Here is a 16986-nt window from a genome sequence, read left to right as displayed (position 1 = left end):
TGTGGCAGTTCTTATTCCTCCTGCAAATAGGAGGAGGAGGATATTAATTATTGTCCAGAGGCTTATTGAAACAAACAATTAAATGAAAGTTTCCTGGGAACCACTGGACTGTAAACTCCATGAGGACATGGTGTTTGTCTTGGTTGTTTGCCATTTAATTTCCAGCACACATAGTAGGTGTGTAATAAGTATTTGTTAACTGGATCTATTGAATGATAAGAACAGAAATTAGCATAATCTAAGTCTTAAATTAGGAATTTGGTTAACTTTCATTCTACTGATTATTTTATCTCCTGTTCCCACCTCTTTCCCCCCATTTTTTTTTTTTAAAAGAGAGCAGCTCTAAGAATATAATGTGCTGTATCTGCAGAAGTGACTATTGATTTCCAGACTGACAAGGCTGGGATCTTACAGGTGGTGTAAAGCTGCTATTTGCAAATTTTAGTAAATGAATTGATTGCACTTCAGAATCACATGATGTACATTATGAAGTATAATTTCTAGGCCTTGGCCCTGGAATTTCTGACTGAGTCAGTGTTAGGGGTTGGGAGTCTGTGTTTGCTTTAGTGGATTTCCCTAGTAATTCTAGTGTGTAGTGGGGGTGTAGAAAGTGCCAGTGTGCCTTGTAGTCCTTAGTCTGCCTTCTAAATTACTCTTTGGTAAAGTGATCAGCCACAGGCACCCAGCAGTCCGATAACAGCATTCCTGGCTCTGCAGGTGGCCGATAGTTGGCATTCTCCCAAGACTCTTAAGTGTTTCTTCCTTCAAGATAATACCAGTGTATGTGGTGATGGCCCAGTAGAATCTGAAGGACTTCTGAGTCTTTCAGAAAACATTAACTTTTGTTCAGTCTACTTTGGTGTTAATATAGTTTATTGCATTCTCTAGTGGTCATTTGTTTACCCCCCTCCCCAGAACAAATCCCAAGTAGGAAGCTCCTGCCTGTCTCCTCTAAGCCTGCTCAGTGCCCAGCATTTCCCAGCCTTGACTGATCATAAGGGAATCACATGAGCATAGAACACAGAGAGCATAGTTAAAGGCATAGAACTCTGGGAGTTCTAGGATCCTGTTAAGCCAAGGGCCTGGATTCCTGTATTTTACATTTCCTTTGTCATTATTCTCTCCAAACTACTTTCCAGTATCCAAGAACCGAAGATTTAGACCTTTCCTCTGGATCTAGCTGTGGATGGAAATAACCAAGCTCTGTAGGAATAATAATACGGTTTATTCCAAGTGCAAATATGAGAGATCATCCTGGAGAATAAAAAAGTGTTTTTGAGGTGCTCAGATGAGCAGGTTTAAAAAAATTCAGTTCTGAGAGCAGGAGACACAGACCAAGTTGCAAATCAGCCTAAGGAGTTTACACTGGCCTGGCTCCCAAAGGCAGGACATCTGGATGCGGGGACTTGTAGGTTATAGGTGAGTTTAGAATTTTTAGGTTAGTAATTGGCTAAACGCGTAAGTTTTTGTTTCCAAAAGACTTAGAATAATAATAATAAAAAAAAAGCTCAGTTTAGCTTTAACAGAGATAAGTTGACTTCACTATGTGTCTTATAATGCTATGCCCAGGACAGGATGAAGGGAGCATCCCATAGTCTCTGGAGTCAAGCTGTCTGTTACAGCAAGATTCATGTTTGTCACTGTGACTCCCCAGATCCCTTAGAAAGTAACATAGGCTAGAAGATGCCATTAGGATTCCGTCCTCACAGCACTGATGCCTTAAGAACCTAGGTCATAGGTATGTCATATCCCTGCCTTTTCATCTAAGAGTTTACCCTCTGTCTACAGAACTTGTCTTTGAAGGAGGAAAGGAATTTCTGCTTTCTGTTTTCCTCCAAAGTAGAATTTTACCAGACAAAGTGAGTAGTGAAAGAAGCCAAAATATTTCTCCCTGCTGTTGAGGTTTGCTGAGCAGTTAGTAAGAAAGCCTCTTCTTTTCCCTATCTGCCTGAGAGAAGGCCACAAATCCCCACCTGCTGGAGACAGCTAGATTACCAGCTCAGGATGGTGCACCAGGCTAGAGGAACTTGGAAATAAAACTCTGATCTTCTCAGAGTTTCCTTGCCTTTTAGGAGCAGAGAATGACTTAGTCTTTGGTCCTGTGCTTCTAAATGTATTGTTCTTTGTTGCACATGCTATTTAAGCAAGGCTGAGAAATACTTTTAAACTGAGATCTCTTCCCTGTGATGGGCATGACAAATGTTAAAATAAATTTTAGAGTTTTCTCTTATTAGTCTGAATTTTGTTTTCAGGAAAGTATCTCAACTGAGAAATTATAAGGGTTGAGAAAATAAATACTATTTCCTGCTTTCTACAGGTAGGCAGAGTGGCATGTCCTGTAGAGGGATGACTGAGCGCTGCGTGAAGGTTAGGGTGGCCTCTGAAACTGAGGAGGGGATCTGTGCTCTTCCCTTGGCTTTGCTACTTAGCAGCATGGGCAAATTATTTAAACCTCTCTAAGTTTCTGTCTTAAGAGGAGAATGGGGGTAAGAATAGCATTGTTTTGGGCATTTTATGTATGAAGGTGTCCTCAGTTGCTCTCCTGACTGAGACTCAGAGATAAGAGATTTGCATGCTGAGGGGAATGGAGAGGGTTTTGGGTGACAGCTCCTGTGAGGGAGTGAGGGAAGCAGGCGGGGGAGAAGGCTGCCATGCAGTTGCAGAGGAGGTCTCAGCTGATCCCATGAGGGATGCATTGGGGGTGGCATGCCTGTGGAGTTGTCACAAATTGGGGAAGGGGACCGGGCATTTATACCCCCATGCCCACCAGTCACTGGGTGTGAGCTGTCCCTGGGGAGGGGAAGATGGCCTCAGGTGAGGCAGCTCCCTTTGGCTGAGGGTGGTTATGTGTCAGCAGCTTCCTACAGTCCTAGAGCATGGGGAGAGGAGGGCTTCAGTCCTAGGGGGACCTCAGTGGTGGACCACAGCATGCACTCCACAAGGTAGTATGTATGAAACCTTAGCAGCCAATCTGTTAGGTCATTGGGAAATTCAGTAGTGAAAGAAGCCAAAATATTTCTCCCTGCTGTTGAGGTTTGCTGAGCAGTTAGTAAGAAAGCCTCTTCTTTTCCCTATCTGCCTGAGAGAAGGCCACAAATCCCCACCTGCTGGAGACAGCTAGATTACCAGCTCAGGATGGTGCACCAGGCTAGAGGAACTTGGAAATAAAACTCTGATCTTCTCAGAGTTTCCTTGCCTTTTAGGAGCAGAGAATGACTTAGTCTTTGGTCCTGTGCTTCTAAATGTATTGTTCTTTGTTGCACATGCTATTTAAGCAAGGCTGAGAAATACTTTTAAACTGAGATCTCTTCCCTGTGATGGGCATGACAAATGTTAAAATAAATTTTAGAGTTTTCTCTTATTAGTCTGAATTTTGTTTTCAGGAAAGTATCTCAACTGAGAAATTATAAGGGTTGAGAAAATAAATACTATTTCCTGCTTTCTACAGGTAGGCAGAGTGGCATGTCCTGTAGAGGGATGACTGAGCGCTGCGTGAAGGTTAGGGTGGCCTCTGAAACTGAGGAGGGGATCTGTGCTCTTCCCTTGGCTTTGCTACTTAGCAGCATGGGCAAATTATTTAAACCTCTCTAAGTTTCTGTCTTAAGAGGAGAATGGGGGTAAGAATAGCATTGTTTTGGGCATTTTATGTATGAAGGTGTCCTCAGTTGCTCTCCTGACTGAGACTCAGAGATAAGAGATTTGCATGCTGAGGGGAATGGAGAGGGTTTTGGGTGACAGCTCCTGTGAGGGAGTGAGGGAAGCAGGCGGGGGAGAAGGCTGCCATGCAGTTGCAGAGGAGGTCTCAGCTGATCCCATGAGGGATGCATTGGGGGTGGCATGCCTGTGGAGTTGTCACAAATTGGGGAAGGGGACCGGGCATTTATACCCCCATGCCCACCAGTCACTGGGTGTGAGCTGTCCCTGGGGAGGGGAAGATGGCCTCAGGTGAGGCAGCTCCCTTTGGCTGAGGGTGGTTATGTGTCAGCAGCTTCCTACAGTCCTAGAGCATGGGGAGAGGAGGGCTTCAGTCCTAGGGGGACCTCAGTGGTGGACCACAGCATGCACTCCACAAGGTAGTATGTATGAAACCTTAGCAGCCAATCTGTTAGGTCATTGGGAAATTCATGATGTATTTTTCTATGCAAAAAAATGTCAATTAATATTAACTGTTGCGGTTTTCTTCTTCTCCTCTTTTCTGTCCTCCTCCTCTTTGTACTCCTCCTCCTCCATTTGCCAAAGGATATGTGTGCTTGCTGGAGAGACAGAGAGAGAGAGGGGGAGAGAAAGCAAGAAAGCATTCCCCATGGGGCATGGTTATACCCCATCTCTTCTACCTCTCCCTCCTTTCAAGATTTTGGGAATGCTTGCACACGTGCCTGACATCTTTTTCAAGCCACCAGGTCTGGAAATCCAACTGCAGTCACCTCTGTGGGATCCAGCCACCTTAACCACCAGGCCACAGACTGGTCCTCTTTTAGAAATTTGCCAGAAGGTGCATGTGCTAGCCAGAGAGAGAAAAGGGGAGAAAGAACCACCCCCATGGGATGTGGTCACACCACAATGCCTTCTCTCCATCTTTCTATCATGTTGGGATCCTGGGCACACATGCACAGCTGGGACTGGGATTCGAACCATGTGGTCAGAGATGTGGGCACTGGCTCCCTTAACCACTAGGCTACAGGGCTGTACCAAATGTCGCTATTTTCATTCTAACTCTGGCAAAGCCACTTAGTAGCTGGGCTACTTTCAAGGACTTCCTTCACTTCTCCTGGACTGTTTTCTTATGTTTAAAACGAAGATCCTAAATTTGTTCTGCCGACTTCCCTGAGGAGTTCTGAGTACATGTGGAGATAATGTATGTGAAATTGCTGAGTAAAATATTATAAAAATGTAAGGTATGATGAAGAACCTACTTTTCTGAATTGAATATATGGCCATGACCTGGATTCCTTGAAGGGAAAAATTTGTGATAAATGTAAAAGTGCTTGTCTGTGAAATACGGCATTTTGATTTCTCTTTCCTCTCTCTACAGGGAATTAGAATAATGGAGATGCTGCTAAAGGAACAGTGTGGTGCCCCCTTAGCAGAATAGAGACTCATCAGTGAGTACCAAAAGCAAAAGTCAGAATTATTTACTCAAGCCCTGTTTTCACGCTTATAAGCCTGCTATTACGCATCACCTTCTCTGGGCTATTCGCGCTGCACAGTTCCCGGCTATACGCACAGAATACTGTTTCACAGGTGTTTGTTATCTATTCAGTACCTTTATTTACCTGGTGCTTTGATTTTCAGAGTGGTTTTGTACTCCGTGCTGGGTTACAACTGCATTCAAGTTGTTAAAACTATTCAGCACTATCTCCCATGATTGAGACCCTCAAGGTACCATAGATTTGTAAAGACTACAGCTCAGGATTAACTGAAGCTTAATGTTATTATTCTGAGAACAATAAAAGGAGGAATTTGCAACTGTTACTAGAGCAGGAGAAAAATAAGAAGGGGCATGTTGATTGCTCAATGAAATAAATATCCCTTCTTGTTCCTGCACCACCACTGATTAGGGTGGCTGCCCAAAATGCTATTGAAAAGGATTCTGAGGGCTTGAAAATAATTCTCCGGTTCTGGGTAACAGTGCTCTGATTGATTAGCAATGTCTGCCATGGGTGCAGAATGGGAACAAGTCAGTGCTTGTGCTGTGGAGCACGTGCCACCTCTGGTTTAGGACAAATGGTGTAGGAGTAACAGATAAGGGAGGTTGTAGAACCTCAGCTCCCCCCACCCCCAGTTTATATCATCTGCTTCAAGGAGAATGGTTTTTATAGTGGAAAGGGCAGGGTAAAGTTATTTAAGAAAATGCCAGTGTCCTATATAAACATCCTACAAAATCTTTAGTACTTGGGTTTTCATCTGAGAGAAGGTAAAATCCTTTAGTAAAGCAAACATTGCATTGAGTAATTCAGAATTTCCTTAAATTTTCTTATGTTGGCTCAAGAGTACAGCACATATGGCTTCGTATAAACCTGTTATTCTATTGTGATATACAATAAAATTTAAAAGCAATTAACCAAAGAGGAAGCAAAAATGAAATTCATATACAAGTACCTCAGCGTTAAGTGTGTTGCCCAAACCTGAGAATGAACACCATTTGGAGACTCGTAAAGTGTTTCTGCTTATTTGCAGATTGGCCTCCCTTATAATTAATATTAAGCTGTTGTATACTTAACATATATTGATAGATTTAATTGTTACTGGAAACCTACAGAAGGTAGTTTTATCTAGCATGGGCATGGCACATGGCAGGTGCTCATAAAATGTTAGACTTGAATCTAAATATGGTTTACTCCTACATCCATCCTGTTCTTTAGAAAACGTGGAGAAGAACTGGGGCACATGTCTGTTTTTCTAGGCTGGCATATCTGTGACATGCACTAAGCACCCTTGTGCTTGTGAACTTGGACGGGGTTTCCACCTTCCCCTGGGGGTGGGATCAGAAGTCAACTGCAAGTTAAACGAGGGTCTCCACTTCTAGGGGAGAGGCACCTACCTATTGGTTCTCCAACTTCAAACAGTGGCTTCGAAGGTGTAGTGTGCTCTAGAACCATCTAGAGGAACTGTTAAACACAGCTTGGACGCCATTCCCAGAGTGCTGATGCAGGCCTGGGGTGGGCCTGAGGATTTGCTTGTGATCCTCTAATGGACTCCCAGGAGTGACAATACTGGTCGCAGGAACACACCTGAAGAACAGCTGCTTGAAATGAATTCAGAGCGCTGGGTGTGGACAGATTAAATGCTATGGCCCTGAAGAAACTAATAGCTAGGGTTTTGAAATTGTTCTCATGTATTCAGTCAACTTTAGATTAAATCAAAGCATGCTTTCCTTTGTATGACTGTTCCCTGATTTTAGTTTTCAGCCTCTCCTTGTTTGCCTTTGTTGTTGCTGATGCTTGAGTGCTGACAGGCTTCACACTAAAGCAAACACAACTGAAGAGAGAGGAGATGAGATGCACATCAACTTGTGTTTTAAATCAGTCTGGATTCAAAGCATTGCTAGTGAAGAGGAGTTAAAATTAAACAAGTTCACAGCATTACCTAATGTTTTAAATTACCCATGTTCTTTAAAAAAATTTTTTTAAGGTTTTTGCCAGGGGGTGCATGCACTCTCTAGAGAGACAGAGGGAGACAGTGACGGGGAAAGTAAAAAATCACTCCCTGGAGGGGGATAGCTACACCACAGTCCTCTCTCCTCCATACTCCCCCTGGGACGCTGAGGACACACACATGTATGCCTGGAATGAGTCTCAAGCCTCTGGGTCTGGGACTCGAACTGTGATCAGCCACATGGGAGTCAAGTGCCTTACCTACCACACCACCCGGTGGCCTCATTTAATATTTTTTTAAACTGTGATTGAGAAATGAACCCTAATCTCAAGGCTCTGTATTCTTTGTAAAACACACACACACACACACACACACACACACACACACACACACACAAAATAAACAAACAAAAAAACAAATCAAAAACCTACACTCCAAAGTCAAGTGCTGAGGTTGGGATACTGTCAGGAGTTTTTAGTACGGGACAATTGTATTCAGTGCAACAGAATTCCTGAAGGAGTTACATAACTCAGACTCTCAAAATTCATGACCAGTTTTCTCAGATGAGCAAATTTGAAGTAGGAGAGAGAGAGAGAGAGAGAGAGAGAGAGAGAGAGTGTGCGCACATGTGTGTGAGTGTATACATATATACATACACACACACATATATATACACATATACACACATATATACACAGTTACCAGAGATGTACAGTTACTATAAATTAAAGACTATTGCTGAGGCTTTAAGCTATATATATACACATATACACACATATATACACTCTTACCAGAGATGTATAGTTACTATAAATTAAAGACTATTGCCGAGGCTTTAAGCTTTTTTCAAAATCAGCTTCATTGAGGTACTATTTATATACAATTAAATTGACCAATTTGAAGTGTACCATTTGGTGAGTTTTGACAAATATGTGAAGTTATGTAAGCATCACTACAAATGTGATCTAGAATATTTTGAGACTTTGATGTCACAGCCATATTGCCAGCTTATTCTTTTCCTTTCCCTGCCCCCATTTCTTGACTGTTTTTTCAGTCTTGACATGTGTCTTTTTTTTTTTTTTTTTAAGTTTATTTATTTATTTATTCAGAGAGCAAGAGAGAGAATGGGGTAGGGGGCACCCAACAGGGTCAGGACACTATAGCCGGTGAGCCACATCAAGGCTGCTGCATGCTTTTGTAAGTAAAGTTTTATTGGAACACGGCTGTGTTCCTTACTATGGTCAAAGCTGTAATAGCAGAGGTGAATAGTTGGGACAGAGAACTTACAGCCTGCCAAGCCTAAAATACTTATTATCTTGTCCATTAAGAAAAAGTTTGTTGCCTCCTGAGTTATGTCCTAAATTAATGTCAAGGAGTGTTGTGATCGTTTGACCCTTTTAAATATAGCATTTGATCACATCTTAGCTCTTTTCCAAAGTTGGCAGCTTGACAGTTTATTTTCCCTATGTAGGCTTTCACATCACCACTTTGTGGACTTGAATGATGTTATTTTAAGGCATAAAAAAAGTATTAAAATGATAATGACAGGAAGTTAAAATACCAGCAACAGTGGTCACTAAAATTGCTCATAAAATTCCAATGCGCAAACACAATGAGGTAGAAATATAGGCATTTCGTTTAGCATATAAAATGGCACTGTGATGTGGCAATAATATGAATGTTGTTTTGCAATTTGCCCAATTTGCCAGCTTTGGGATTTTGTCATTTTCAAAAGATAGTTTGTGAGATTTATACAAATGTGCATGAGGAGACATTATTTAATCACTTCATATCATACCACATTTCAAATGGGCGTAATGTAAATGCTCGTGGAAGGTGACTGCCGTGTACCTGGCAGCTAGCATTAGAAATGCTGCTTTCTAGAACTCTGACCTGTGTATCTAAGTCGGTGTTTGAGAATTAGAAAGTGTAGAAGGTGCTTTTGTCATGAGCCAAAATGCAGGCGCATAAATCTCACTAACCAAGATGCTTGTGGCATTGCTGCTGACGCATTCATTTGATAGATTTTTGATTTCCTGTCATTTTTGAATAAAACAAATAGCTCTGACATCTGTTTGTTCTTGCCGCTGGCAGTCGGGAGACCAGGCTTGGTGAGATTTGATAACATAGCAGAGTTTCTATCACATTGGAATGATTAAGACCTCAATTTGAGCTATATCTTAACTCCTCTCTGAACCAGCTCCTCTGGGTAGTTGGACTTAATAAAATGAGGTGCTTGCTTTGTTCGAAGATCATTAGGAGGTAGAAATGCAATTTCTTCAAGAATTACCCATAGTGATAGAATTCAAGTGACTCTCAAGAGTTGCTTCAGAAAAGAGGGCAAATAAGTATTGATTAGTGAGACGTGTTTATGAGGTGATAAAGCCTGTTTGCTTTCTCTTGCAGGGGAATTGTATCCATGTCTGCTTTTTTCAAGAATCACTTCTTGGCCACAGGAGATACCGTTTCTGGAACATAGTGTTGAGGACACAGTGTTGGCAGCTTAAAGAAGAGAAGACCTTCCTGCCAGGACACAAAATGATACACTCCCCTGAGAGCCTTCAACTAGTGGGCATGGGGATGACAGCTTCAGCTGGTTTATGTCACAGTCACCTTATGATTATACAAACAGGGAAAAAAGTAGAGTAAGATGACATTCACCTTTCCCTGGATGTCCTGCTGATTGTCTGGTGATGGTGGCAGGGCAGCCAAGGGCAGGATAAAGGCTGGGTGAGGGTGCTTTTGTCCTCATGTGACCTCCATCACTTTTCATAGGATTCCCAAGAGGATTTTAGAGTAAATATGGGAGCTGAACTTGGCACCCGATCCATAGATGGCCTGGAACAGACAAACATGCACCAGAACTGTGTCGAGGCTAAGCCATATTTATAGCGATGTCTGAGATTCTCAGAAATCTGAAGACTTTGGTTTTTATCAAAAATACATAATTTCTATTAGTATACCTAGTAAACGAATGTGAATGTGATTTGGTCTTCTCAACGAACATGGGGTGGAGAGTGGGAAGGTAGGTTGTATGTAACCTTGGCTCCTACTAACTTACTCTGTGATGTGCAGCAAGTCATTAACTTCTCTGTTTTTTTTTTTTTTCCCATGCAAATGAGGATAATTGGGCACAGGTCTTTCTGCCTGTGAGTTGTGATAATTGAACAAGGTGTGAAGACCCCAGGTTCAGAGTCAGTGGACCTGGAATTGAATTCAAATGCTGCCACCTACTAGTTCAGTTACCATGCACATAATTTTAAATCTCTCTCTCTCTCTTTTCCTTCTTTGCTATAGGGCATGTAAGCTCATCAGACACACACACACACACACACACACACACACACACACACAGAGGGAAAGCAGAACCCCCACCTCCCACCCCAGAGGAAATTACCAAATAGCAATCCCTTCTCCATTCTCTTCTTGGGATTTTGGGCATGAATGCACACGCGCCTGGCATGTTTTCAAGCCACTGTGTCTGGGACTTGAACTGTGCATTTGGCCATGTGGAATCTAGTTGCCTTAATGTCCATGCCACTTGCTGGCCCCATAATTTTAAATCTTTCTTAAGCTTATTTTTTTAATTTGTAAAACAAGGGGATATAATTGTATTTGTGCAGTTGTTGGACTGATTTGAGATCATGTATATAAAGTAGCCAGCATACTGCCTGGTGCATAAGATGTTCAGTAAATAGAAGCCATTATTATTTTGTGAAACCATTTTGGAAATGTGCTTTTCAACTATAATGTAAAGTGGTATTACTGTTTGAAAATTAGATGACAGTAGTTGGCATTTTCCATGATTGGAAGCCAAAATATAAATGCACACTACCTAACAGAAGGTTTGGAGAAAGGTAATAATTTGGAATTCATCTTCTTAAGATAAAAATGGGGCCATTACTAGAAAGTCTTGGGGAAATTTTTCTTTTTTTAATATTTGAAAATTTTTCCATTTAGCACATTGATGAATTTCAAAGCAATTGTACTTTTTCATACAAGCCTGCCACTGTGAGCCTCCTCTTATTATATTTGAGCTATTTGTGCTGCCTGAGTTTTGTCTTTAGGATAATTTTCCTTCATTTCCTTAGTGTTTCATTCTTCGATTGTTTTGGTAGGAAAATGAATGGTAGAAACCAGAACACTCTTTGAATCTTTTCTAGTTTATAAATGGTATTTGATAGGCTTTTGGAGTAACCCTTTTTATAAAAAAAAAAAGAAAAAAAAAAGAGGTAATGTGAATTATTTTAGTGTTGAGAAGCAAGAATTTGTATTTGGAGTTTGACATTGGGATAAACTGAACCCTTCATACTCAACAGCTTACATCCTGTGAAGGCAGGAATTCCCAACCTTGGCCATCCATTGGGATTACCTGGGGAACTTCACGGAATACCGATGCCCAGGCTGTGCTCCAGACTGAGAAATCCGAAATTCTGGAGTTGGCAACCAGGTATAAGTAGTTCTTAAAGCTCTCCAGGTAATTTCAATGGGCAGCTGAGGTTGAGCACACCACAGTGGATTCTAGGTAATTTGCAGACATTAATTTCTCAGCATTGCTGAGGTGGGAAATAGAAAGAGTGGTACACATTGGGGCTGAGTTTCTGCCTTGATTACTTGAAGCTGGGTGACCAATGCAAATGCCTGCAAGGATATGGCAGGTGGTCTGATGAATGAAGCAGGCTGGCGACCACTGGAGAGACCACCCCCCCAACCCAGGAGTTCATGTCTGGCAGAAGATGGGCAGGTGCCATTCAGCTCCAACACAGTGTGGTCCTGTGGCTGACTTGTCCAGTTCTTCCAATTTCCAATTTTCTAGAAAAAATTATATATATATATATATATGTTTAAATAAATCTCCCAATTTTTATATGTTGTCAACAAATTTGCAATTGCTCAAAACATTGAGCAGGTCAAACAAAACATCTTTGCTAGCCAGTAGTTTCTAGTCTCTGCTTCAAGAGTGTTAAGAACCAGCCTAAATATCCTAGCCAATTTTTAATAGACTTACATTTTGTATTCTGGATGTAGGCTGCATTCTGCCTTTCCTCCAAGACTACTTTTAGATGTATTTTCTTCTCCATTTCCAAATCTGGACTTGCATCAGACACTTTTCCTTACTCAGTATCCCTCCCAGCCCACGGTGGGCATCTTGCTTCAAGCTTCACATGTACAAGGGGTCTTCAAAAAGTTTGAGAAATGTGCATGAGGAAAATAGGACGCATGGATTTCAAAAAATTTTGGCACCAAAATAAACTCGTACTTTAATTCTGTTTTCCATACATGTTTAGAAGTTTTCTCATACGGTTTAGAAAGCTTGTAGACTTTTTAGAATTAGTTAGGGCTTGTTAGATTTTTAAAAATTATGTTTTGTGATAAAATGTTTAGAAACCCATGTTTAACTTGACTACTGTCAAGTGTGAGAAATGTCAAAATCAGAGGCACATTCTTCTGGAGCATACTCGGAACAAGAGTGGGAAAGGATACGTTCATACACTGGGCCAGCCTCCTGCTGACCAGATGGCTGAGTGTACACCTCAAGGCGCTGATTTCCTTTGTGATTCTCAGACTTTCATCTGTACCAGGAACCCTTGGGGAGGTGTGCTAACATGCAGGTGCCCAGGCCCCTCCCCCAGAGATTCTCATTCATGCAATTTCATTTGGGACTTTTTATCTGCATTTTAAAACACATTCTCTTAGAGATTTTGTTGTGCTGTTCCATAGATCATATTTGGAGAAACAGTGATTTAGGGGAGTTTTTGTTTGTTTTTGTAAGAGGTTTTTGCCTTAGGGTGCATGTGCTCACGAGAGAGAGAGAGAGAGAGAGAGAGAGTAATTGGGGAAGTGAGAAATCACTCCCCATGGGGGATGGCCATGCTGTAATCTCTCCTCCTCCATTCTCCTTCAGGAATCTTGGACACACATGTGCACACACCTAGTGTGATATTCAAGCTACTGGGTCCAGGACTCCAACCACATGTGGGATTCGGCCATGTGGGAGTCCAGCGACGTAACCACTACACCATCTGCTGGCCCCTAGAGGAGGTGTTTTTGGGCTTTGTGTTTTCTGTTCTTTAAAAAGATCTTGCAGTCAGTTGAGTGCAGTGATCAATACCGTTGGTCATTTAGGACACAGTATAAGGGGACTTCAACATGCTCCTGAAGAGAATGGAATTAAAGTATGAGTTTATTTTGGTACCAAGGAATATAGAAATTCATAATACACATCTGCTATGCCCTTTTTGAAGACCCTACCTGTGGAGTTCTTGCACAGAGAGAAGCTGACTTAAACTATTGCTATGTGATTGAGGTGCTTTTACCAGGAAGGAGCTTTTATGGTTTCAATCACATGTAGAGGAAAAAGGTGCTATCTTCTTTTTGTATGAATTACCTTGTATATTTTATAGGCAGCATATATGTATGGATATCCCTCTTATCAGACATTGTGGGGTATATGGTGTAGACAACTCAAGGTTGTTTCTTTAAGTTGCACGTGTCTTTTGCTTTATTTCAGCTATTTCCATGGAACTGTTTGGTGACTTAATACACATTTTCCTGCTTTTGGAAATGGAGGCCACCGTAGATAAAATGAAGTCTTTTCAGGGTCATCATTTATGTTTTTTATTCTTTCAGGTCTTACTTCATTTTGTTAAAGCTCCTGCACTAAATGGCCCCAGTGTGTTTGCTCTTGAGTTCCAAGTGGTTTTCAGAATTTTTCTTTTCCTTCTCTGTTCTTGGTCATTTCTCTCTGCCGTTACTGTCCCTGCCTCTAAAAGCCTCCCTCTAATTTGCTATGGGCTTGGGAAGTCATGTAACCGCATACTCTATGTTGAGTTACAGTAAACAGGATCTGAATGAGGCTTTTCTCACAATAAAATGAATGAATTTTGCTGTATTGACTTGGGGACATTATTTAGTGGCTCAACTACTTTTTTCCAACTTACTTTCTGACCCTCAATTACACTTTGTCAAATCTGTGGCCTCAAGATAAGTGAGATGTTTCTGAAAATCATTTCTCTTGATTTAAATCATTGTCATAAACCATTGTCTCCAACACCTGTGTTAGTGTTTATATATATATATATATATACATACACACACACACATACACACACACACACACACACACAGTTCTATAATGTGAAACTTAAGAGAGTTAAAACTCAAATGAAAATTTCTCAGGCTAAGTTTTTATGCAGGATAAAGTGTTTTTGATTCAATGTTACTGTGGTTTAGAGCTATAAATTAGTTGTGTACCTCTGAGATCCCCTACTGCAATTATTCTAAAATAAAGTTGATTTAACTAATATTTATGTGTGAATTCTAAATTCTTGGGGTTATCATGTTTCTCAGCGTAGCCTGTGTTTATCATTGTTAGTTCTGATCCAAGTTTTTTTCAGCTGGTGTTATACCAGTTATTAATATATTAGTCAGCATTCTTGAAATAGAACCAATAGGATACATATATAAAAAAGGGGATTTATTAGAGGAATTATCTCACACGATCACAAAGTGGAGTCCCACTATAGGCCATCTACAAGCTGGAGAAGCAACCTGAAGACGCAGAACCAGGGAAACCAGTAGTGTAGCCCTAGTCCAAGGCTAAAGGCTTGAGTGTCCTCAGGTGGCCAGATTTCAAAAGTTGAAGAACCCAGAGTCTGGCTGGAGGAGTGAGCCAAGCACCTGTGGAAACCAAATGTAGCCAGTGGATGAGTCATGAAGCAGAGGTGGGTTGGGGGATGTTCAGGTAGCAGGAAGAGAGCACCTGTTTTGCTCTCTGGAAGGAAGAACAGAGGAGACGGAACCTCACTTCCCTTGTTTGTCCCTCCCAGGTGCCCAATTGGATGGTACCCACCTATGTTAAGAGTGGGTCTTCCTATCTCAGTTCGTTGACTCACATGCCAGTCTTATCTGGAAATATATTCAGCAAACAATGCTTCACCACCATCCAGGCATCTCTCAATCCAATCAAGTTAATACACAAATTATCCATCACACCAACTATATGATGGTAGTGCCCCATTTCTCTCAAGTTGAGTCAAGTTTTTCCCTAGAAATGCACAGAGGCCACCATTACTGGGTGACTCAGGTGGGTCATATGCTAATGAAACAAAAGACCAAAGTCTCAGAGGAAAAGAAATGAAGCACAGCATGGATTAACAACTCATAAAGCCAGGTGGTCCCAAAGAGGAAGGGAGAGACAGAATAGCTTATTGACCTGTGAGGCTGAGCTATACTTTCTGTACTTTGTTTCCATGAAACTCACCTTTCTCCTTTCACTTGTCCCCTTTTTAGTTGAATGCATTTGAATGGGTTTCTGTTCCTTTTCTTCCAAACATCTTGTCCAAGTCCTGTTAGTACCCTCCTGAGAGAGCAGCACACCAATGTGTAGGTTGGTTGCTCCAAAACTCAACAGAAGATGATGCATGGTTGTGATCATGTCCGAGTTCTTATGGGGCTTCATACCATTTGCAAGAGAACAGATTCTCTCCAGGCCCAGTCTGATACACAGAAGTGTGGAACTGGCCTGAGGAAGACCACTTCATCTAAGCCAGGTGGGAGCATTGCTGTGCACAGTCATTGCAGAGTACAGAACACTTAAGTGGAAACTTCTTTTACCTTCTCACTGTTCTGTCACAGACTGGTCTGAGGCCATCTCTGAATTGAGGGCTGCAGTATTAGCAGTGTATTCTATGTTATCTTGGGCTAGAAGAATAACATGTGAACTAGTGCAGTCAATTCTAAGAGCTCCAAGATCTTAACCTCCGCCTTGCAGAGACTGGAGTAGGTTGAGAGGGAAATCCTAAGAATGCCAAACCCAGTGTGATGGGGACATAATAGAAATTAGGTTAACTTGTAGAATCAACTTTTAAAAAGTTAAAATTCAGTATTTAAAAGTGAGAATATAGTATTATTTGTATTCCTTAGCTGCCCAATGACACTGCTTTGGGAACTTTAAAAAGTCCTGAAGCCTGATTTTTATCCCCAGAGATTCTTCCTGGTTTATTGGTCTGAGTTTGCAGCCTAGGCATCAGGATTGCATAAAGCTCCCCCTGGTGAACCTGAAACCATGGGCAGTGATCTCTTTCCACTGTGGGAGTCATGTTCCTCCTCCATCAGTGGTAACCCTTCAGCAGCTAGCTGGAAGACAGCGCTGCAGACAAGTGGTTTTTCCTTTCTAAGGCTTTACCTCAAGTCTCTCAGAAAAATATAATTCTCTGCCCAAGAAATTGTGCTGCAGTCTCTCTTAAATACCAATAGAAGACAAGAGATGCTGAAAATATACTACTTCACCATGCGCTGCCCATTTTGTCATGATCAAAAGTTTGAGCTGCATTTGATGGAGCAGAATCTCATGGAGAAAAAAAAAGAAGGAAGGATGAACAGAGGACACGGAACCTCACTTCCCTTGTTTGTCTCTCCTAGGTGCCCAATTGTTTGGATGGTACCCACCTATGTTAAGAGTGGGTCTTAAGAATGTCATCCCTTGGTTGTCTTGAAGGGTTAACCTGAGTGACTGCACTGCCGGACCTTAAGATACAGCTCGAACAGGCATGCTGTGCAGGAGGCAGCAGAGAGAAAATAGCAGCCACCATCCTGTTAAATTAAACTCCACGGAGCTATTCTCCAACATTCTTGGAGAAGGTTAGAGCCATTTCGCGCCCGCCATCTGTTAGGCTGCTGATGGAATTGTTACTTCTTTGCGTTGGTGCCAGGATGAACTTTTAGATCCTCTGACAAAGGAGAAAATGCTAACTGTTCACTCATTTGTTTCTACTTCCCCATTCTGAGCATAGGTGTCTCCCTAAATCCAACAGTCCATCTATGCTCCAAACATTGAAATGACCACCTTGCCAGTTTCCTTAGATGTTTGGGAACAATTTTTTTTCTGGA

The 16986-nt window shown here is 41.6% G+C and overlaps 1 protein-coding gene across 2 annotated transcripts in view; it reads left to right on the top strand.

Moving 5' to 3' along the window:
- PRELID2 (PRELI domain containing 2) overlaps positions 1–10055 on the top strand; it is a 70194-nt gene extending 60139 nt beyond the window's left edge. For both annotated transcript variants that reach the window (XM_006148033.2, XM_027771663.1), the window contains exons 6-7: positions 5033–5102; positions 9502–10055. In XM_006148033.2, coding sequence (XP_006148095.1) covers positions 5033–5092 — 60 coding nt within the window. In that variant the 3' untranslated portion in view covers positions 5093–5102; positions 9502–10055. The remainder of the gene's footprint in view (positions 1–5032; positions 5103–9501) is intronic.
- The last annotated feature ends 6931 nt before the right edge of the window (positions 10056–16986 follow it).

Source organism: Tupaia chinensis, unplaced genomic scaffold (genome assembly GCF_000334495.1).
Source record: "Tupaia chinensis unplaced genomic scaffold, TupChi_1.0 Scaffold000228_1, whole genome shotgun sequence".
NCBI lineage: Eukaryota > Metazoa > Chordata > Mammalia > Scandentia > Tupaiidae > Tupaia > Tupaia belangeri.
This window is presented reverse-complemented; position numbering and strand designations above follow the sequence as displayed.